Source organism: Bemisia tabaci, chromosome 3 (assembly GCF_918797505.1).
Source record: "Bemisia tabaci chromosome 3, PGI_BMITA_v3".
NCBI lineage: Eukaryota > Metazoa > Arthropoda > Insecta > Hemiptera > Aleyrodidae > Bemisia > Bemisia tabaci.
The window spans coordinates 16510821-16534714 of NC_092795.1; the positions used below are offsets into that span (position 1 = coordinate 16510821).

The 23894-nt window shown below is 36.1% G+C and overlaps 4 protein-coding genes across 4 annotated transcripts; 3 read left to right on the top strand and 1 right to left on the bottom strand.

Moving 5' to 3' along the window:
- The first annotated feature begins 1087 nt into the window (after positions 1–1087).
- Polr3K (RNA polymerase III subunit K) lies at positions 1088–3567 on the top strand. Its single transcript, XM_072297925.1, has 3 exons — positions 1088–1110; positions 1323–1380; positions 2953–3567. Exon 3 carries the CDS (start codon positions 2972–2974, stop codon positions 3311–3313), a length of 342 nt encoding a protein of 113 aa, XP_072154026.1. The 5' UTR covers positions 1088–1110; positions 1323–1380; positions 2953–2971; the 3' UTR covers positions 3314–3567.
- On the top strand, positions 1387–9193 carry LOC109044289 (UPF0415 protein C7orf25 homolog). Its single transcript, XM_019061934.2, has 7 exons — positions 1387–1632; positions 5637–5877; positions 6700–6794; positions 6958–7151; positions 7615–7778; positions 8058–8323; positions 8810–9193. The coding sequence occupies exons 1-7, from the start codon at positions 1477–1479 to the stop codon at positions 8891–8893; spliced, it is 1200 nt and encodes a 399-aa protein (XP_018917479.2). The 5' UTR covers positions 1387–1476; the 3' UTR covers positions 8894–9193.
- On the top strand, positions 3414–4577 carry Tcs1 (Threonyl-carbamoyl synthesis 1). Its single transcript, XM_019061937.2, has one exon. The coding sequence runs from the start codon at positions 3414–3416 to the stop codon at positions 4092–4094; it is 681 nt and encodes a 226-aa protein (XP_018917482.2). The 3' UTR covers positions 4095–4577.
- On the bottom strand, positions 6920–23813 carry LOC109044290 (histone deacetylase 8). Its single transcript, XM_072297924.1, has 10 exons — positions 23655–23813; positions 23169–23304; positions 21624–21864; positions 21011–21152; positions 20656–20762; positions 19832–20024; positions 19294–19466; positions 10199–10293; positions 9540–9645; positions 6920–7811 (listed from the first exon to the last, which is right to left on the bottom strand). Exons 2-10 carry the CDS (start codon positions 23295–23297, stop codon positions 7774–7776), a joined length of 1224 nt encoding a protein of 407 aa, XP_072154025.1. The 5' UTR covers positions 23298–23304; positions 23655–23813; the 3' UTR covers positions 6920–7773.
- Positions 23814–23894: the final 81 nt, after the last annotated feature.

Genomic DNA, 23894 nt, shown 5'->3' on the forward strand with positions numbered 1-23894 from the left:
AAAGTACTGGGTGTTTTACTGCACTTCAACCGAGTAATATTGTTTAGGTACATAAAAAAGTGAGAGACTTTCTAAGGTATGTAATTTTCACCTCACAGTTTCATTTTCGAACAGAATTTTTGAAAGCAATTAATCTAAAGCAGCAGTTCTCAATACCACTGCTTCTCTTAGATAAATAATAACTGTGAATGAGGAAAAAATAATATTATACATTTTCAATTACAAGACACAAGAGAAAGAACAATTATTATTCTTTATTTTGTGATGCACCACATTATGATGGATTTCTTAACAGTGCAATATGGCATTTGAGGTTCTTCGTTTAGGGATTCACTGGCAGAATTAATTGACACTAGAAAAGGTAGAGATGTTCATAGGTCCAAAATGGTCTCGCACCAGACTTTTTCAAGTTGCTGAGAAGCGCTCTGACCCTTTTTATTTAAATTAGTACAATTCTGGCTCAAAAATGTAGGATAGAAATAAATAAAAATACATACATACATACATACATACATATATATATACATACATACATATATCGTCACCTTCCAGGCAAAGTATCACAAGCGCCATGCGACGTTTAAAAATTTCCGCCGCCATTTTATTTTTTTACTGAGAAATGGTTGGTTGAATCTGTTCGAAAATTTCACTAAATTTTATCGGCAGCACAAAGAAAATTCGGTGTAATTTTCGGACAGCTTTGTTGAACAATTTCTCTGTAAAAAAATATAATGGCGGCGGAAATTTTTAAACGTCGCATGGCGCTTGTGATACTTTGCCTGGAAGGTGACGATTTATATACACATGAATTTGAATGGCATATATTTTCGTGATCTATGACCCGTGATCGGTGCTCTTCACAAGGTCTCGGGTCTGTGTCCAACATCATGGGAGAATGCAATAGTGTATTTTCTTCGGAAAATACACTAAAATTTGAATCAGAAATTTTAGCAGTGAATTTTAACGAGAAGTGTACTACATATTATATATTCCATTTCATAATTTCGCAGAGGCTCCGTCAATTTGAAAGTCCCGCGGCTTGAGAGACAAACGGTTGAGTCACGGACATCAGCAACTAAAGGGACTCTATCAGCAACCAACGGATGATAAATTGCTAACCAAGGCGGATAAAGAATGGTGGTCGCATTTCGTACCCTCTGGACGTCACACGGTATCGGGTACATCGGGTACATGGGCTGGCCGAGGCCGGGGGGGCCGACTCAACCTCGGATTGCACGGCATAACCCGTACCCTCCTGACGTCACAACGCTTCAAGATGGCAGCCAAAATCGAAATGCGACCACCATTCTATATCCGCCTTGATTGCTAACCTCAAAATCCACTTTGTAAACAATGCGGCCTGACAACGTGATTAAAGGGGTAATTAGTGCAAATTTTATGGAATTGGAATAACTTGCGATGGTGTTTCAGTTCGCACGCCAAATATATCTTATGTATCTCAATAGTTAACTAGTTATGTCTTGTGATGATGAGTTAAGGTTAAATTTTGAGGACCTCATCCAGAAAGGCAACCGTCTTGTCGATGCTCTCAGCGAAGATCAACTAGTAAATATAGTTGGTGCTTCCAAGTTAAAGAGAAAAGTAAAACAAGAAATCTCTTTCCTCACCAAGGTAACATTTGTTCTTTCCATTTTTTCAATTTCTACTGCGTCTGAAATCCCATTTCTCCTGGCGCATTAAGTATTGCATCATAATGCTAAGTTTTCAATAGGAACGAAATTTTTCTGAGATTTCAGGATAGCGAGTGTGGACTGACGGTTTCAAAGATACCCTGTAGATTCGAAGCATGGATCTTAAAGTGGGGAGAGTAGATTTTTGAAAACCGGAACCAACTACAAATTTAAAGTGATTCGACGGTTGCCATTCTTTGTGTCAGAGCGACGTGCGATATATCGCATCAACTCGTTCCATAATTTTAGCTACTTGTCATTTTTTTCGAATTTTGAGATTTTCTGTTGTCATGAGACTAAAGAATTAATGTACAGAATTTGACAAAGAAGTTCAACGTAATGAAGGTGTGGTTTTTTTAAAGGAAAAATATCGCATTCGATACTTATATCGAAACTGCTTTCGAATGCGATATTTTTCCTCTAAAAAAACCATGCCTTTTTTACGTTGAATTTCTCTGTCTAATTCGATACATAAATTCTTTAGTCTCATGCCAACAGAAGTGCGATCTCAAAATTTGAAAAAAATGACAAGCAGCTGAAATTATGGAACGAATTGATGCGAAATATCGCACGTCGCTCTGACACTAAAAATGGCAACTGCCGAATCACCTTAAAATAAGAGCCCTTGCTAAGTTTGATCACGTACTCCCGAGCTATCACCAGTTTTTTGATAGAACTAGATACATTTCATTAGCAGGAGGTAAAATGCAACGGTTTACTTGAAAAAAAAAATCTACTACCCTCTGTGCATGCCCCATGCATCTTCTTGCTTCTCATTCCGTTCAAATTCCATTTTGCTGAATAGGTTCACATGATTCGAATGTCATGGTTAAATGTTGAGTGCGCGGTCAAACTTAAAGAAACGGAACAGGTATTGTCGGAAAACGCAGTGGCTGAGTAATTTTGATCTAGTGTCAGTGTGGATTTTCTGGATATAGTGTGAACATTTTTAAGTGAACATAAAGTGGCAGTATTGACCTGGCACTGCGGTTCAACACCTCTCTCAAGCAGTGTTTCCAACTTAGTTTTCACACTACCAACAAGCATCTCATGGTATATTGAAGATCAACAATAACTGAATGAACTTTTCAGGGGAGTTTGCTCCATATACCAAAAGAAGAAGTGCAGTCTACAGCCGAATGTCTTATTACATCGGAAAAATACTCCATGAAATCCTCGCTTCCTCAAATAGCATATAAGTAAAATAATCTTATGTTTTAGTTAAAATGCCAGTAAGTAACAACATCATTTTTTATTTTAGGTGGGTTGCTGCAGTTGTAATGTCCCAGTTTACCTTTAGTTTCTGTTCCACCTGCGGGAGTACGCTCAGAATTATCACGGAGGATCACAACCTAAAGCAAATTTGTATCCGGTGCCCGTATCAGAACAAAATTTTCCGCCCCATTAGAACAGGAAAGAAATTCATGAAACTCAAGGAAGTGGATGATATTATTGGAGGTGCCAAACAGTGGGAGAACGTTGATTCAACAGAAGAAAAGTGTCCCAAGTGTTCTCATCCACGTGCCTATTTTATGCAGATTCAAACCAGATCAGCCGATGAACCAATGACAACATTTTACAAATGCTGTAATCATACCTGTGGTTTTAGATGGCGGGAATAAGCTAGGTAGATTTTGATGAGGGACGAAGTTCAAAGATTTTCTTATTGCTATCAGTTAACAGACAATCATTTTCTCCGTGATATATCCTCCCTGATTCAAGATGTCGTCAATCAACAGAAAATTATTTAAAATAGCAGAGAACGAGAAGAAAATTGCTTTTTTGGCAGGAAAGTTGATCATTGATGGTTTGGTCATTGGCTTACCAACAGACACTGTCTATGGTTTGGCAGCTGATGCCACCAATGACTGTGCAATCGAAAAACTGTATGAAATAAAAAAAAGAGACTTGAAAAAACCCATAGCAATATGTGTAGGCCAAGTAGAAGAAGTTAATAGGTGGGGTGTCACAGTAAACATACCTGAAAATTTACTAGAAGCTCTTCTGCCTGGCCCAGTTACAATTTTGTTGAAGCGAACAGATACTCTGGAGAAAAGTTTAAATCCAGGTGTTGAAAAAATTGGAATAAGAATACCTGACAACAAATTCATCAGAGACATTGCGAATCTCACAAGGCGACCTCTAGCTCTCACAAGTGCAAATTTGAGTGATAGACCGAGCACTTTAGACCCTGAAGAATTCAGAGATCTGTGGGATCAACTCGCAGCAGTTTTTGACGGTGGGAAAATAGGCAAGTCCTCTGCATCTAGAGCTGGCTCAACAGTCATTGATTTAAGCGAGTTAGGAAAGTATAAAATTGTGAGAGAAGGATGTGCATACAAAGAAACTTTGGACATACTTCATAAATTTGAGTTAAAAAATAAAGATGAAGTTGAATCCTAGGAGTACTTTTACCTATCTCCTGAATGTTAATGGAGGTAAACTTTTTGTTAGGCCACTCCAGTGGAAGGTAATCGATTTTTATGTTTACTTACAGTACAGGTGATACTCTAAGATAAGTGCATTCAAGAGAAAGAAAAATGTCATAAATTTTATTTTTTCCAGTTTTTAAAATTGTGATGAGTTTTTTTTCCCAAGCTCACTGTTTGTGAACCTAATTTTCTCATAGTTTTTTAAGATTATGTTTTTATTATTGAGTGAGTGAATGAGCCGCTGAATATCAACTTAAATAATGGCCTCTCTCAATTTTTGATATCATTGTTTTAGAGCATTGAAAGTATAGTATATTGTCCTCCAGGAACTTTATTTTGATGTATTTATAATTTTCAAGCCGCTAGAAATACAGCATTAGCGCATCATTTGAACTGTCTACGGTTACCTCTTTTTTTATGATCGTTTAAAATAAAGTTTGTGTTTATGAAGGAATGCATTTGGAAGATTTTTTTCATCCTTCTAAAAGAAACCGAAAAATTCCTCCAAAGAAATAGTAATGTGTGAAAAAATACCACTTTTTATATGAGGAAACAAATTAGAATGTAAGTGTAAATAACAGTTTATGGCCCGTTAAGCTTTTCATTGCCTGTATTGGAGAATCCAGATTAAACAGAATCCAGTTATCTTACTGATATGGTGGTACACTTGGGGAAGAGCAATATTATTAAAAATGAGCTATCCAGCAAAGAAAAGGTGAGGTATGAAAAAAATGTAAAAATTCTAAAAATTAGTAATCGGACTGTAAAAAAGGGTATCCATAAAAACTTTTTTGCATTTCAAATGTTGATTACCCTTAATGTGCTTTCAAATACAATATATTTTATGATGCTGAGCATTTTATTATGTATCAATATATGATGCCAGTTATAAGTAACAAGGTTTAATAATGAATTCGTCAATTAGTAAATTAATCAGTTAGGTAGTTCAATCATTAAAATGTTTTGATTTTATGAGCAACTGAAGAGCTTTCTTCTGACTATTGGATGGAGGGCATCACTGAGCAGTATAGAACTATCCACATTAGGAATGTGTAAAAAATACTTTCAGGCAGTAATTAGAGACCGTTGATGTAAACAATACAGTCGGAAGAAGTGTGCCTTAATGTGAATATTCAAATTGTTCAGTGGGGCAAAATAATCTGTTTACAGTTAGAAATTTTGATTCCTTCTTTTTTTTGAGAGAGGCTCTCTAATTCTTTCAAGAGCATTGGATCAAAATTTAAGCTACAATCATTTGCGTCGTTGAGAAAATTATGAACGTTTGAAATGCTCGGAAACGTTCTAAAGGTGGCAACATCAGCAAATGCACTTCTTCCGACATTTTCAACCTTCCAGAATAAGTGAGTCCAAGCCCTCTCATCTGTCTACCTTTTTAAGTTGAGATAATTATGTTTGCTTGGCTGAATATTTGATTTTCATAGGTAGAAGAAAAGTAAATTTTTTAATTTTTTATACATCCCTCAAAATTAAACAAATAATTTAAAAATTTCAGGTTCTGCAAAAAAACCTTATGAAAAAAGAGCATGTACTTTGTTCTAATTTACACCATCTTGAAGCAGTGGTCAACAAAATTCAGCAGACGTCCAACATATTTGCAATATCAAAAACATTTCAATTTACCGATGAATCAAAAACAGTAAAAAAAATCAATGTTGATATTGTTACCGAGGATGGAACAAAATGGATCAAAATTAAATCGCGAAATCCGAAGGCTATAACACAGATCGCCACAGGTCGGTATAAAATAATTTTTTTTAAAAGAGAGAATCGACTACAATTACTTTTCAAGTTAATTGTTTCCGAAATGATTTTAATTTTGAGTTTTATCCTTCTGCTGAATTCCAAGTTTAAATAACTCTCAGCCTCAAAACATTAATCATATGTTCTTGGATCTAATCTGAAGGGCAATAAACAATGCCATGATAAGCTGCAGTTTTCCGTAGCTAGCCGTACTTTAATTCACATGTTACTGCTGCCACTGTGCATGTGTTCGGTAAAACTGAGCTCAAAAAGGATTATAAAAAGATTCTGGAACGAAGCATTGGGCAGCAACTAGTGAAAGGGAACCCAGATAGGTACATCAGCAATTGCCAAGTTTCATTAAACAATATATTTTTGTACGGGAGATGATGACCACTGACACAGATAATTTTTAGAATGTCAGGAAATTTTTTCCTGCCACAGAGAAAATTTTTTTCAAATTTCCAAAGGAATCTGTGCAATTATTTTTCTGTCAAAAAAATAAGACTGTTCAATGAAATTTGGCAACAGCTGATGTGACTTAGCTCCCTTTGGTTAAACACTGACGAAGAGTTGAAAACTGCTAGCAATACTGACAATTCCTCTCTTAAACTTTATCTTATTCTTCCTTCCACAGTCAGAAGGGTGCTGATTATACCCGATTAAAAGACATTATTTCCATAAGAGCAGGAACTTATCTTTAAAAAAAAAAAGTTCTTTAGAGAACAGAGGATTCCACTAAGTCAAGGAATTCTCATACAGTTTTATCCTGAATGTAGTTAAAACAATGATGACAGCGTTTACTATTTTAACAGGCGATAGTAGTTTCGGGCAGAAATCGATGATAGATCAGGCCATTGAGTACTTGCAGTGTGCAGATCAGAATCCAGCTATGTTTCAAGCTCCAAAAGTAAGTACAATATTCTTGAAAAAAATAAATTAAAATATTCAAAAAACCCTAAACTATCTTAAGTTTTTAGCTTCAGATAAGGAGAACCTTTTAATTAAATCCAGGAATTTAAAATAAAACAAGAGTAAGTTTATTTATCACTTTATTTTCCTTCCTTTCATAGATATGCATCCATTTTGCCCAAGGAGTAGAAGCAACCTTGTCAAATATTTTGAAAAATATGAACATCGATGTCTCTGGTAATATCATATCACAACAACTAGATACAGGGAGTAGCTTTGATGAGTTGACTTCCACATCAATCGTCTCCCACACTGATTTGCAAAATCGCAGGAGCGAGAGTGAACAAATTTCAAGGTAAAAGAATAGTATTGACTACTTGATCATTCACCTAATTTTCCTTTTTTCCCCCTTTTTTTACTTTTACTCTTTCTTTCCTTTTTCTCTTGCTACCTGACAGAAATTTTTACGGTAAAAATTGTAATTATCCATTAAAATTTTTAGAAGCTTTAAATAATTACAAAAATGTCTATAATTTTTCACATTATAAGCGACAAATTATTCATTGGAACTCTACCTCTTAATCATGGGATTACTTCTCTTGAAACCATTCGTGTGATAAAAATAGGAAAACATGAAAAATATATGAAATTTATCAGTCTTATTAAATTAATGCACCTCAAAATTTAATCGATTTGTAAACTTAAAAGATCTACGAAACGAATGTAAATTTATCGTTGAGCGGCAGAAGCTGAAATCTCCACAATACTACAAGCTTCCACTTTGAGTCTAGTTATCAACCTTTACTGATGTTCTCCAGAGATATCCAAAAACTGAATTTGGACGTGAGTACAATGATAGCTTATGTTTCATCGCTCACCAATGGAGGCAGTGACCACTTATTCCATGATCCACTGCTGAATCAGCAAGCCGAATGGGAAAGGCGACGGCCTGTCAAGCCGATTTTGGACGCACTCTTTCAAGGTAGTGTCTCATTCCTTAACTTGTTCATGAGGTCTGAAATGTACAATTTTTAACGATTAGTTATCTGCAACTCTCTTAATTCTAAAAAATATCATCTCTAAATATTTACGGATGGTGACGTTTGTGATAGCTAATTATATTGATGATGATGTACAGGATAGCTCATTTTAATTATGATGATTTTTGTGATAGATTATTGTATTAATTAGCTACACATTCATTCATGGCACTCAAAGTCACAGAATTGTTTAAAATCTCATTCTATGTTTTTATGACCAGGAAAAACATTAATTGCTTGCCAAAATGCCGTGGATGATTTTAAAACAATTGTTGAAACAATGGCTGGAGATGAAGAGACAAGGAGGGCTCAAAACTTGATCAATAGCATTCAAGTAGTGCCCAATACACCGACAGCAAAAGCAATGGCTTTGGAAAAGCGAGGAAAAATTAAAACAAGATCAATCAATATCTTTGGGACTGGAGACTCTCTTGGAGCAATGACAGTCACAGCAAACAATGGTTTTATTCGCTCTGCACAAAGTCAGGTCAGAATCATTAATATGTATTAGCTCTTAGTTACAGTCCTATTACCTTAATTCATAGGAGCAAAAACTCACAAAACACCAAACTTTCCATGCAATCCAAAGATTATTCCTCACAGAGAATTTCAAATTTGCCTCACATTTTATAGAATCTTAGGCAAAAAAGGTCATCACGTCTGATGAGACTTTTGAAAATTGCCTCATGGCTGCGCGTGCCTTTTGTTTTATACATTTTAACTTGCCACTTGCCTAAAGTTTGCAGCAATGTCACCGCAGTTTTGCATCAGTTTGGCCTCCTTTACAGCTACTAAGTTTATAAAGTTAATTTTTTTCTTTTTTTGTTTCTCCTAAGGCTGATTGGTAAAAAATAAAATCAAAAATCAAAAGAGCAGAATCACTCCAAAACTTATCGTCTAAAGGTACTGAAGGGGATAATTAACAATAAATCAAAGAAAAAATTATATTTCAAGCTTTTTTCTTCTCTTGCAGGGCATGGATTTTGTTACCTACGTTCATGAATCAAGAGCTTTAACGGAGAACAAAGAAATTCGTTGCGATGATGAAAGAAGTTGATGAACACTTTTCTTGCTGAAATCAACCTCGAGAGTGTCGCTCAAACTCTCAAGTCTGAGAATATTGATTTACAATGAAGAGACCTTTCATTTAGCTGTTGATTACGTGAGGGAGAGATAGTTATGAGGCAGAGATGAAATTTATAATTTCTTGGAAATCGCTTCAGCCTCATTGAACCGAGGGTAATGTTTCAGAACTTCGTTCATAATGGGTCAGATTGAAAAAAATAATGATGATGGAGATTTGTTATTTAGTGCTTAGGATGTTGAAATTGTATTAAAAAGGTAAACATTTCTCATACCTTAACTTCTTTTCAATTCTCTCTTTATAGTTAAAACATCTGAAATTTTTCTTCCGTACTTGTATTTACTGTACTTGTAGGACTACTCATAATTGGATAGAGTACGTATATCAAAGACGGACAGACTTTTATGGTTCATTTCAGAAAAAACGGGACTGCAATTGTTTTCCTTGTACAGATAGGTATGTACTTATATAAATGTTCCTATGTGTTCATTCTTATAGGCACTGCTTGAGCTCCTCTCAAATTTATCGCTTCCACAGGTTTTTAAGCTCAGCATAGGTTGCAAGAGCAATAACTAATCTAGTCACAATAGTTTAAAGTTGAATGAAAAAAGAGACATACCGGTAACCTTGATGACTGTTCTCCCGAGTTCATCTTTTGTGTTACAGTCTTTTCTGTGACTTGGCGTTATTTCTAAATCAAAGTCTGGGCCGTAGAGAGTGAAATACTGCAAGAAAAATAGCAAATTACAATGACACTTGGTAGAAAATTAGTAAGACTTATTTCTTTTATGAAGTCCTGAACAAACTTAAAAACTTTTTTTATACAGAAACTTCCGTGGAAGGTTGAAATTACTGAAGAGAATATGCATCTGCTTACAGTCTAATTTGAAGGTCATGGCTTCTCCTCCGTATGTACCTCTATCCTATTTCACGGAAAAGAGCAGTAATTAAATGTAGCCGAGACCTACAGTTAGATTGTATCCTCTTGCACTTCAAAGTTTGCGCTAAAATGAAATGGCTTTCTGTCATAATGCAGCAGCGAAATGGATAGAGATTGTATTTGATTAAAGTTTTTTAAACTGAGGTCTGCAAGAGATACACTTTACTTACAACTCTTGGCAGGTGCCCTTCCCTTGATGAAACCATAAGAGGGAAATTAGCTATTTAAAGGACGGAGTTATTTGCTCAGATTGAAGGGAAAGTGATAGGGAGGTTTGCTTTTCATTACAACGAAAAAAGTCTCTCATAAGTTGATGGTATAATCTTTAAAATACTTGCCTTGTGTTCAGGAATTTCTGAAGGTATTTCACGAGCTAAAATAACTGAGGTCAAGTAGGTCCAACATTTCGCTGTATTTACAAGATTGTAACCTCCTGAAAGGGAAAAAAATTAAATAAGCCGACTGTTATAAGAAATCAATTTTTCCTTAGAAGAATCTAAACTCAAAATAATTGGAAACTAATGGTTGTAGATTTCAGAATTGGTGATTTAGGAATAAAAATTGAATAATTAAATTAGTTCCCAATAAACTTATGCCTGGCTGTGCCAATTTGCTGATTGTACCACCTTGTGATGCAAATATTGTTGAAATGATAAACTTGAAATCTCAAAAATGAAAGACCATTTCCCCTTGAAAAAGGTTCGTCTCTGTCACTCAGAGATCGTTATTCTGCTATTCCACTCCCCACAACAAAGTTGGAAAATAAAACCAAAAAGTTCATTTTGGCCAGTTGATACGGACTCCGAATCAAAATCCAAGATTGGACGGTGTTTACCTCTCTACTGTTTCATAATAAGCACAGAACTTTTTTCTGGTTGAAAATACAGAGACGTCCAATTTTGAACTTGCATCAATACTCTTGAACAGCATGACAAAAAGGCATTTTCTGGAGTTCTGTTTCAATTTTTCTGGGCAAAGAGCTTCACTAAATTACAAAGAGCTTTGAATCACATTACTTGGCAAACTCATTACAGAAGGTGGGTTCTCCTTATTGTTTCTATGTATTCAATAAAGTGAGTCAGCTTTCACACTACAATTGCATTACAAAGGAAGGGGGAAAGATGAAAATTTGGAAAAATTGCGACACACAACATACCCTTACATATACTATCATTGTGCCGACTATGAATTAAGGAGGATTATATCTAAGGAGATCAACCCTAGATCCTCTATTCTATATGTCACTAATAAGAACAGTTAATTATTAAAGACATACACACAGGATATGAAAGTTAAAAAAACAAGGGTTAAAATCAATTGGACTACATTTTGCAATTAGGAACTATAAATTCCGGCCCGGTTTAAAAACAACGTATGTGCCATTAGTTTCCTTATGCACATAAGTGTGTTAAGTTTAATACTTGCTAAAAAACAGCTGTTGATAAAATTTTAGATCTAGAGAGGTTATGCTTTTCTTATGTTTTTTCTTGGTATATTCTTGGTGAATGGTCCTCAATAAAAGTGTCGTTTCTTCTTAATTATTTCTATTTTTCTGAGATTCAACATTTGGTGACCTCGACGTGATGCAGAAGAAAGAAGTCAAGTTATGAGTTTTGTTTGAGTTTTTGTTGAAATTGCATTCCTGTATTGGTTGCAATCTGCGCGCTGGGTACCCAACCTTGAAAGACATTGGAATTGCCGTGTCTAAATTTTATTCGACCTGATCAGTCGACGTTTTGGTGGAACTTCAAGCTTCTCATCAAAACAAAGGAATATAATCGGTATTGATATTTAATCTTGCCGAATTAAAGTTCCATTCTCCTCGGTATCGATATTTAATCCTGCCGACTGAGAAATATAACCTCATTGGTATTGATATCTAATCTTGCCAATTGAGTCGTTTAATTTGTCAGTATTGATATATAATCTTACTGATTTCAAATTTGTACTTTTGGTGTCAGTGACAAAGCGGCATCGGTGCATTTGAGTTTGAGGTTGACTCAAGAAGTCAATAGTCAACAAACCGAAATCTAACAACCATCTTTTGAATTTGAATCTTTGCTGTATCAGCTGAGTGATTCAACACTCACCGACAATGGATGACTTACGGAAAAATGCACTTCTCGCAACAAAGAATCAACTGATATTTCAGCTCGATCGCTTGTCGTTTCTTACGTCACTGGTACATAACACAAAAATACCAACTATATTAAAATTTACCCATTTAAAAAAATCAGTTACTGGTAAAGCAGCCGCTCTTATAAAACAGATTAATTTTTCTGAAGAAAATTATGAAGTGGCCTTAAAAGCGTTGTCAGATCGTTATGACAACAGGAAATTTTTGCAATATCAGCAAGTTAAAAACCTCTTAAATATGGATGATATTTTCCCTAACGGAAAACCAAGAAAACTAAATTCAAGCCATTTAGAAAGCATGTATAATAGGATCACCCAAACTTTGCATTCTTTAAAAGCATCAAATGTTCTCACTTGTTGTTGGGACCCTATCCTTGCCTACGTGGTAATTTCTAAATTTGATGAAGATACTTTGGCCGACTGGGAAAAAGTAGCGCACCCCATTGACCCTCCGACTCAAACCGAATTACTGGATTTATGCAATAATAAAAAGCTTAAATGTAAAGCATTGCTAGATTCGGCCTCACAGTTAAATTTTTTATCTGCCACTTTTTCTAAATCTCTAAAAATACCCGCTGAAGCTCAAAAATGTGAAATAAAAGGAATTGGAAGTGCTTATTCATATGAAAAAAAGACGGTTGACATTGTTCCCTTGTCTTCGTCAAAACAATTGAAAATTTCATGTCATATTATTGATAGTTTACCAATTACAATTCCTCCTAGTGAAGAATTTGTGAGTGAAAAGATCAATGCCCGTTTCAAAAATTTAAAACTCGCTGATCCAACATTCCATGAGGGTGGCACCGTTGATATGATTCTGGGAGCTTCAATATTTTGGCCTGCTCTCTTACAAAATCAAATTTCGGCAGATTCTTACTTTCCAACATTACAAGAAACCATATTTGGATGGATAGTAGGAGGATGTTGCACTGAAAATCTAGAAGTTAGTCCAATAGTACCAACTTTGACTTTCACCGCATTTGAGAAACAATCTGTAATTGATGCTAATCTACAGAAATTTTGGGAAATAGAAGATGGCGACTTTCAAGAAAGTCGATCTGAAGTGTCCAGTTGCGAAAAAATATTCTGTGAAACTTTGAGAGACGCCGAAGATGGAAAGTTTATAGTGCAACTACCTTTGAAAGAACATCCAATTGTTTTGGGCAATTCCAAAAGTATAGCGTTGAAGAAACTGTTTGACCTTGAAAGAAAATTGGACCAAAATGAAAAGTTTAGAACCTTGTACTCTGACTTCATGCGAGAGTACATTTCCTTAAACCATATGAGTCTAGTGCCCGAAGGAGAAGAGGATACAAACCCAGCGTATTACATCCCTCATTTAGGTGTGCTTCGAGAGGGTAGTTTAACTACTAAGTTAAGGGTAGTGTTTAACGCTTCTTCCAAAACATCGCCAAACAACAAATCATTGAATGATATTCTACATGTGGGCCCCACAATCCAAGACACCCTTTTTGAAATTTTACTGAGATTTCGGGAGTACCCTGTTGCACTGACTGCGGATATCACAAAAATGTATCGCCAAATATGGATCGACGAAGCACAACGTGACTTACAAAGAATTTTGTGGAGAGAAAAACGGTCTGATCCGGTGAAAATTTATCGACTGAATACTGTCACATACGGCACTGGACCCGCTCCCTTCCTAGCAATAAGATCGCTAAATGAAGCTGCCTTACAACAGAAACACAGATATGCAGCTGCTTCAAAAAGTATTCTGAGTTCATTTTATGTAGATGATTATCTAGGAGGAGCAGAAACAATAAAGGAGGCAATCCAACTAAAGAATGATGTAGAGGAAATTTTGCTTCGAAGAGGTTTTCCGCTTAGAAAATGGGCCTCAAATGAGAAAAACGTATTCCAAAACACTAGTAATCGCACAGAGCCATTTTATTTCAATGAAGAGACTGATGTTAAGGTTCTGGGCATCGGATGGATCCCAAAAACGGATCAATTCTTTTTCAAAACGGTCAATTCTCCTACTCCCAAGAACGGCTATTCAAAAAGAACGATATTATCAGAAACGTCAAAACTTTTTGATCCTTTAGGGCTAGTTAGCCCTGTAGTAATTCGTGCAAAGTTTATCATGCAAAAAGTATGGCTACAAAAATTAAAATGGGATGAGAAAGCACCTACTGAGATTCAAAGTGAATGGGAAACGCTGAGATCGGATTTTCAAGAGCTACAAAATCTAAAGATAAGCCGTCATCTTTTGATATTTCGAAATGATGAGACAATAACATTTCACGGATTTTCTGACGCATCTATGAAAGGTTTTGGAGCTTGCGTTTATGTTTCGGTCACGAATAAATCAAAAAGAGTCACAAAACTAGTTTGCGCTAAATCAAGAGTTGCGCCTCTTAGAACGAAACAGACTTTACCACGTCTAGAATTGGCCGCCACACTACTTTTGTCCAAGTTGATGGTAAAAGTAACTTCCGCCTTGCAGATAGAACCCGCATCCACATTTATGTGGTCTGATTCTGCCATTGCTTTACATTGGATTAGCAATGCACCTAACAAGTGGCAAGCTTTCGTTGCTAACAGAGTAGATAAAATTCAGTCACTCACGGAAACTTTGAAAGCAACCTGGCGTCACGTATCCACTAAGAATAATCCGGCCGATCTGATCACCAGAGGAGCGTCAGCTAAACACTTATCAAATTCAAGTCTGTGGTGGCAAGGCCCAGAGTATCTCAATTCAAGAGAAAATATGTGGCCAAAAACGAATGTTGAACTTCCATCTTTGCTAGATGTTCCAGAAATTAGGAAAGAGATTAAAATAATGTTCGGAGCAATAGTTCAAACTTCATCGGACCTGCATTATTTGTTACATAGATTTTCGTCGCTGAACAAAATATTGCGCATTATTGGTTTTATGTTCAGATTTGTGCATAATATCCGCGCACGTCTCGCTAATAAGCCGTCAGAAATAAAAAGTGGAAATATTTCTTCGCGGGAGATGGACGGAGCAACAAAAATTTGCGTAAAGATTATTCAACAAGAATCATTCCCCGAGGAAATTGCACACTTATCAAGGAAAGACGGTATTCTACAAAGTTCCAGTAGTATCAAGACATTGCACCCATTTTTGGATGGTGAGAAGTTGTTACGAGTTGGTGGAAGACTTCAAAATTCGACACTAAGCTATGAGGAAAAACACCCGCTATTACTACCTACAAAACACAGATTCACCGAGTTATTATTCTGGCAGGAACATAGGCGACTTATGCACGCTCCTCCGCAGATGTTGTTATCAATGATTCGGCAGCGGTTTTGGCCCCTCAATGGTCCAATCTCGGCCAAGAAATTAGTATACTCTTGCTTAAAGTGTAGAAGAGCGCAACCAAAACCGTGCGCACAGTTAATGGCCCCTTTGCCAGCATCTAGAGTGACTGTAAATGCACCTTTTCAAATAATCGGTATTGACTTTACCGCACCTTTACTAGTTCGAACCAGTAACCGCAAAAACGCTCATAAAAAGAAAGTTTACGTTGCTCTTTTCATTTGCTTCGTGTCAAAAGCAGTCCATTTAGAAATTATTGAAAGTTTGACAACACAAGAATTCCTTCAGACATTAGAAAGATTTTCTGCCAGAAGAGGCTTACCGACTGCAATTTTTTCTGATAATGCTAAGACATTTGTGGGAGCCAAAAGTGAACTAATCACCCTGTTTAAGGATCCAAAAGTGCAAGAGTACTTATCTCAAAATGGCATTGATTGGAATTTTAATCCTCCCAATTCTCCACATCATGGCGGGTTGTGGGAAAGCGCCATTCGAAGCTTCAAGTCTACCCTGCAAAAAGTGAATCGTTCTCGAGTGTTTCAAGCTCATGAGTTAAACAATCTTGTGGTGAATCCCACAAGTTCAAATCATCAAACGTTTTGAAAACATACAAAAGCTTCCAGCAGGACTTGTCTCATTTCTGGCGTCGCTGGTCAAGAGAGTACCTCCAAAGTCTGCAGTATTGTGCCAAATGGCATACGAGCAATCGTCATATTCAAGTTGGAAGCTTGGTTGTTGTCAAAAATAGAAATTCACCTGCACTTTATTGGAATTTGGGAAGAATCATCAAAACATATCCTGGTACTGATGGACACGTTAGGGTTGCAAAAGTGAAGACTCCGACTTCTGTACTTATTCGAGCCGTGACAGAACTTTGTCCATTACCAAGAGAAGAAGACATCAGTAAGCTTGAATTTGATAAGTGTTTAGCTGACGCTCCTCTGGTGATCAGATCGGCCGGATTATTCTTAGTGGATACGTGACGCCAGGTTGCTTTCAAAGTTTCCGTGAGTGACTGAATTTTATCTACTCTGTTAGCAACGAAAGCTTGCCACTTGTTAGGTGCATTGCTAATCCAATGTAAAGCAATGGCAGAATCAGACCACATAAATGTGGATGCGGGTTCTATCTGCAAGGCGGAAGTTACTTTTACCATCAACTTGGACAAAAGTAGTGTGGCGGCCAATTCTAGACGTGGTAAAGTCTGTTTCGTTCTAAGAGGCGCAACTCTTGATTTAGCGCAAACTAGTTTTGTGACTCTTTTTGATTTATTCGTGACCGAAACATAAACGCAAGCTCCAAAACCTTTCATAGATGCGTCAGAAAATCCGTGAAATGTTATTGTCTCATCATTTCGAAATATCAAAAGATGACGGCTTATCTTTAGATTTTGTAGCTCTTGAAAATCCGATCTCAGCGTTTCCCATTCACTTTGAATCTCAGTAGGTGCTTTCTCATCCCATTTTAATTTTTGTAGCCATACTTTTTGCATGATAAACTTTGCACGAATTACTACAGGGCTAACTAGCCCTAAAGGATCAAAAAGTTTTGACGTTTCTGATAATATCGTTCTTTTTGAATAGCCGTTCTTGGGAGTAGGAGAATTGACCGTTTTGAAAAAGAATTGATCCGTTTTTGGGATCCATCCGATGCCCAGAACCTTAACATCAGTCTCTTCATTGAAATAAAATGGCTCTGTGCGATTACTAGTGTTTTGGAATACGTTTTTCTCATTTGAGGCCCATTTTCTAAGCGGAAAACCTCTTCGAAGCAAAATTTCCTCTACATCATTCTTTAGTTGGATTGCCTCCTTTATTGTTTCTGCTCCTCCTAGATAATCATCTACATAAAATGAACTCAGAATACTTTTTGAAGCAGCTGCATATCTGTGTTTCTGTTGTAAGGCAGCTTCATTTAGCGATCTTATTGCTAGGAAGGGAGCGGGTCCAGTGCCGTATGTGACAGTATTCAGTCGATAAATTTTCACCGGATCAGACCGTTTTTCTCTCCACAAAATTCTTTGTAAGTCACGTTGTGCTTCGTCGATCCATATTTGGCGATACATTTTTGTGATATCCGCAGTCAGTGCAACAGGGTACTCCCGAAATCTCAGTAAAATTTCAAAAAGGGTGTCTTGGATTGTGGGGCCCACATGTAGAATATCATTCAATGATTTGTTGTTTGGCGATGTTTTGGAAGAAGCGTTAAACACTACCCTTAACTTAGTAGTTAAACTACCCTCTCGAAGCACACCTAAATGAGGGATGTAATACGCTGGGTTTGTATCCTCTTCTCCTTCGGGCACTAGACTCATATGGTTTAAGGAAATGTACTCTCGCATGAAGTCAGAGTACAAGGTTCTAAACTTTTCATTTTGGTCCAATTTTCTTTCAAGGTCAAACAGTTTCTTCAACGCTATACTTTTGGAATTGCCCAAAACAATTGGATGTTCTTTCAAAGGTAGTTGCACTATAAACTTTCCATCTTCGGCGTCTCTCAAAGTTTCACAGAATATTTTTTCGCAACTGGACACTTCAGATCGACTTTCTTGAAAGTCGCCATCTTCTATTTCCCAAAATTTCTGTAGATTAGCATCAATTACAGATTGTTTCTCAAATGCGGTGAAAGTCAAAGTTGGTACTATTGGACTAACTTCTAGATTTTCAGTGCAACATCCTCCTACTATCCATCCAAATATGGTTTCTTGTAATGTTGGAAAGTAAGAATCTGCCGAAATTTGATTTTGTAAGAGAGCAGGCCAAAATATTGAAGCTCCCAGAATCATATCAACGGTGCCACCCTCATGGAATGTTGGATCAGCGAGTTTTAAATTTTTTAAACGGGCATTGATCTTTTCACTCACAAATTCTTCACTAGGAGGAATTGTAATTGGTAAACTATCAATAATATGACATGAAATTTTCAATTGTTTTGACGAAGACAAGGGAACAATGTCAACCGTCTTTTTTTCATATGAATAAGCACTTCCAATTCCTTTTATTTCACATTTTTGAGCTTCAGCGGGTATTTTTAGAGATTTAGAAAAAGTGGCAGATAAAAAATTTAACTGTGAGGCCGAATCTAGCAATGCTTTACATTTAAGCTTTTTATTATTGCATAAGACGTAAACTTGAACTGTTGCTAGTCATATATTTGAGGACGAAGATTGCGATGAACTGTTTGGTTTAGTTTTTGTAGCCTCTTTGTAGCCATGAAGCAGAGAACTGTGTTTTTCATTACACAATCTACATTTGAAATTGCTCGTACATTCACCAGAGTGATCTCGTAGACATAAAATGCATAATTTTTCTGTCTTTACCACGGTAATTTTGTCTGGCAAAGATAGTTTTTTGAATTTTAAGCAGGACCAAATTTTATGGTTTTCATTACAATAGTCACATTTCTTATAATTTTTAGAAGTGGTTTTCGCTACTTTAGATGCTGATTCTTGCTCCCAAAATGCAAAGGAAGCAGCATTCCTCTTTCTGGAGTTAAATGATGTATGCCGCTGATTTGCCAACGTAGAACTTCTCTGGCTTTCATTTGATTCATGACATTTTTTTTCTTCAACAGATTCAATGATTCTTTGACGTCTCTTGAGAAAATCCAGTAATTCGGTTTGAGTCGGAGGGTCAATGGGGTGCGCTACTTTTTCCCAGTCGGCCAAAGTATCTTCATCAAATTTAGAAATTACCACGTAGGCAAGGATAGGGTCCCAACAACAAGTGAGAACATTTGATGCTTTCAAAGAATGCAAAGTTTGGGTGATCCTATTATACATGCTTTCTAAATGGCTTGAATTTAGTTTTCTTGGTTTTCCGTTAGGGAAAATATCATCCATATTTAAGAGGTTTTTAACTTGCTGATATTGCAAAAATTTCCTGTTGTCATAACGATCTGACAACGCTTTTAAGGCCACTTTTTTCAGATGAGCCAGAATTTATAGTTCCAAATTGCAAAATGCAGTCCAATTGGACTGAAAAAAGCACAAACCTCCACCTAATACCATGACAGGTCGTTTCCAAGATAAAATATGTTTGATGCAAAGACCCAAAGCTTTCGGTGTCAGATTGAAATCGCCCAACTTATCGCCCGTTATACAGTCAGCCCCACATTGAACAACAATACAGTCTGGTTGAAAAGCTGCAAACACTTTTTCAGATATGCTGTAAAAAAATTTAAAGACAAACGATTATGAATTTAGCATCCTAGTGAGAACAAAAATAAATTCATGTTGAGATGAATCAATAAGAAGGATACTTATTAGAAATATGTAGTGCAAAAAAAAAAAAAAAAAATTAAATCAAGTTTGATTATTGTATGAGCAGAGTATACCCCATCATCTACCAGAATTTGATCTTAAAATATTTTTTTGACTATTCCCTGTAATAACTGTCACTATTTCTTCCTCTGTTTTCTCTGACAGTTTTGGATCAGTTTTTTCCCCTTGACTTTTCCCCATTTTCTAGCTTTGTAGGCATGCGTTAATGTACTAAAAATTGAATGGAACACAAAGTAAAAAAGAATTTACCTCTGGAACATACTGATGTACGGCTCATCTGATATTCCTGTTTTAAGGGGTATATTTAAGGAGTGATACTTTCCATTTCCAATTCCAATATCATCTAAACTGCCAGTCCCGGGGTAGAATCCTGGCTCATACTTATGAATGGAGAGAGTGAAAACTTTCCGTGTGAAAGCGAAGGCATTTTCCACTCCATTCCCTATAGAAAAAAAGGCAAAGTCAGCGGAAAAAGAGACTAATTTGTCTCATTAAATCAATGAGGAACATGATATACAGCACTCTCTCTCTCTCTCTCTCAATTATGAATCAGCAACGATTCATGAACAATCGATAGTTTTTTGTTACAGAGAAATTTTTCTTATGACAAGGAGTGGTGTTACTTACACAGGAAGTTGAAGGGACTGGAAAATTCCTTTCTTAAAGAAAGAGAGAGAGAGAGAGAGTACTGCATTATAAGATGATAAAAAATGTACATATTCTATTTTTCCCATTCTGTAGCCTAGTATTTTTACAATATATGTTGAGACAAAATACTCATTCATTTATTTTCATACCTAATATCGTCCGAATCAAAGCACAGTCATAACTAAAATATCAGACCTAAAAAATGAATAAAACTTTCAAAATTCTTCCTCTTCCTAGATTTCATCAATGGCAGAGAGCTTCACCTAATTGCGCTGGTTAGATTGTTGGGGCGGGGTCTCTAAAATACACTGGTTCTGCTCTCACTGCTCGTAAAAGAGCAGCTGGAGTATCAATTATGTTTGTAACAAATAGCGAATATTATGGTGAACAAGATGCATCTAGTGGAAAATAGAACAAAATTTTACCGTGATGAATATCGAAATCTATGTAAAGTACAAATTCAAACTTCTTCCTTAGTTCTTGAATTCCAAGGACAATATCATTAACGTAACAGAATCCCTCAGCTTCATCCCTGAAATGAATATGAGAGATGATGTCAGTGGAGGACTTAGGTGTTATTTTTCTTGCTTAAATATTAATAAATTACGTGCGCTTTTAATAAAAAAATATATAAAAAACAAAGCGTTCATTGGTTTGGAAATTTTCAGCAGATTGGCTTGACTATTTTCATGGTTTAGTTGCAAGATGATCCTCATTTATAAACCAATTCCACATTTCAGATAAGAGAAACTTATGTAAATAAAAATAATGAGAGAGTACCTTTGAGCATGATGCCAGCCTCCGCACCAATTGATAACTACATCTGCTTCTCCATTAATGAGGGTATTTGCAGCGGTTAAAGTAGATCCAGCCATATGAGAAACATACTGAAATAGGTTCTTTAAAGGAGGACAATCGTAGCCTGCAAGAAGGGTATACAATTTGATGAAAAACATAGTTTAAATAAATTTAAATTGTGCTGTTGTGGTTGAAATTCATCGTAGAAAATCAAGATAAAAATTCTTGAGGTTTGTGGTAAGGTAGGTTGATGTTAATATTTTAATCTAGATTTCCTTCCTTTGGGAGGGCACAAAGAAGGGCTTCAAAAAGTTCTCACAGTACAGAATTGCATGATGTTTCTGATATCTAGATTAGAGGTAAGCTTGCGATGAGTCTTTACCTATTCCAAATTCTTCATTGGTTTCTTCATCACAATCACTTTCAATCACATCACTTCACCACTTTGCGGTAAGGTAAGTTGATGTTAATATTTTAATCTAGATTTCCTTCCTTTGGGAGGGCACAAAGAAGGGCTTCAAAAAGTTCTCACAGTACAGAATTGCATGATGTTTCTGATACCTAGATTAGAGGTAAGCTTGCGATGAGTCTTTACCTATTCCAAATTCTTCATTGGTTTCTTCATCACAATCACTTTCATCCTCACTACTTTCATCAGTGCTGCTGTGATTAGATGCATCATCTTCTTCTGATTCGTTTCGTAAACTCAGAATATAATCAACATAGCTGGAAGAATGGAACTGGGATAGCTGTTCAGCAGTTGCCAATTTTGGTTCTATCACCTTAACGAAATCCAAAAGTCCGTAAGCTTTGATTAAATGATGCACCATTTTGGCCTGTAAAAATAAGATAAGATCTTCAGAAAATCAAGTGGGTAGTGAATTTACTGAAACATTTTGAGTGCAATACACTTACCTAAGTTCTTATACGATAAGGAGGAATTACTTTCATTGGGATGCCGATTTTACCTTCTCATGGAATTTCATTGATTCCAGTGCTATTTCATGATAAAATTCTGACTTTAATGAAACCTATTGACACTTGAAAATCTTTGACTATTTGAGGTGAACCTGAGGTAAATTTAAAAAATTTTTTTCTTGAGACCTCCAAAATTTTATTAAAATATGATAGAGAGCTTTGGAGGATGAAGCGCATAAATGCAGTTTTTGCTATTTCGAGAACTACATGTTTCAAGTTTCGAAAATACTTAGATCCTCATGGCGGAGAGATTGACTATTTGATGCTTAAAAATTGGAATTTGGGAGCGAATTTTTCACAGAATCGCAAAAAGACTAGTTTCACTATTATTAATATCTCAATTTTTTCAAAACCTGCACTTGTGCGCCATGTCCTCCAATTATATGTTTTTTTTTTTGGGGGGGGGGGGGGAGGTGAGCAGTTAAAAATTGAATCCATGTTCAATTCCAGAAGTCGCTGGGTATCAAAAACTTTCAAAGAAAAACACTTAACCCAAAATCAGGATTTGTACTTCGAAAATCAACTCGGTATATCGGTGGCCAAAGTATGAAACCATACATCTGCATTCAGACTTCCTGTCAGATTTTATTTTTTTTTTGGGAAAACTATTCAACATAAGGTCTTGAAAACTTCCTTAATTTTTCTTCATGGTAGGTAAGCAGAATATTCTGTAAAAATTTCAAGCTATAAAGTTGGCTTCTTTTTTCCTCAAAAAAATAAAACTAGAGAAGAAATTTTGAGACATCGCAATGGTGATACGTTGTTTTTCACTATAGCCATCGATAAGCAACATTTCGGAAGCGAATATTCAAATATTTTTGATTAATGCTTCGATTTTTGATTTCTTATGAACCGTGAGAGATAACTGACACTTTTAACTAAGACGGTAAGTCATTCCTGTGTGGAGTTGTGGACGAGTTTTCATTAACAATGAGATTGACGATGGGGATGGACGGTTATCGAATTTGAATGCAATTATTCAAATATTCGAATGCAATTATTCAAGTATTCGAATTTGTAATTTCGAATACTTCGGAAGCGAATATTCGAATATGATGCAATTATCTAGGTGCCGATAATTCGAATCTCGAATATTCGATTATCTAAATATTCGACCATCCCTGATAGAAACATAACTGCGCTAAGTATCATAACTACTCACCCTTTTCCCTATATTGGGAGTTTTTGATGATTCAACAAGGAGGCTGTTTGAATGAATATACGCAACACTGACGCTGGTATCTATTTCATCTGAGTCGCAACTACGTGTTCGTTTCCGGCTGGTGTCCATACTGGAACTGAAAAGAAAGCATGTGAATCAGATCAAGCAAATAAACATCAGCTCATTGGATACAAATTTTCTTCAAGGAATTTTCGTAAAGAAGCTGCTTCCTTCAACTCATTGCGGATACTGAAGTAAGTACTCCCCTTTTGTTTGGAGCACAAGTTTGTCGCATTCTTGACAGACTATTGGGTCAAGAATTATTAGAAACTTCAGACTTACAGAATTTCATGCGGTTGATACAATACTTTCGTGAAACTGATCATTAGTTACATGTTCTGTTGAATTTATCGCCTAAGCCTCAACTGCCTTCAATGGCTACACCGCGGTTTTACATAGAAAAGAACAACTTGAAGAGACTCTTACCCATGAAAGATACCACAATAACGTTGGATCGAGAGCTACTGTTGCAATAAAATTGACGAAAAGAGTTTTTGGATTATTCTGATAAAAAAAATGAAATATAATCAGTATAAATTAAAAAACCACGCCGGCACCATTGTTTGTTTATTGTTTTATGTTTTTGTTTATCAGCTGATTGACCATTGATAATTGGCTCATTCTCCGAAAGAGTGCGTTGTTCATACAAATAAATGCCTTACAAGG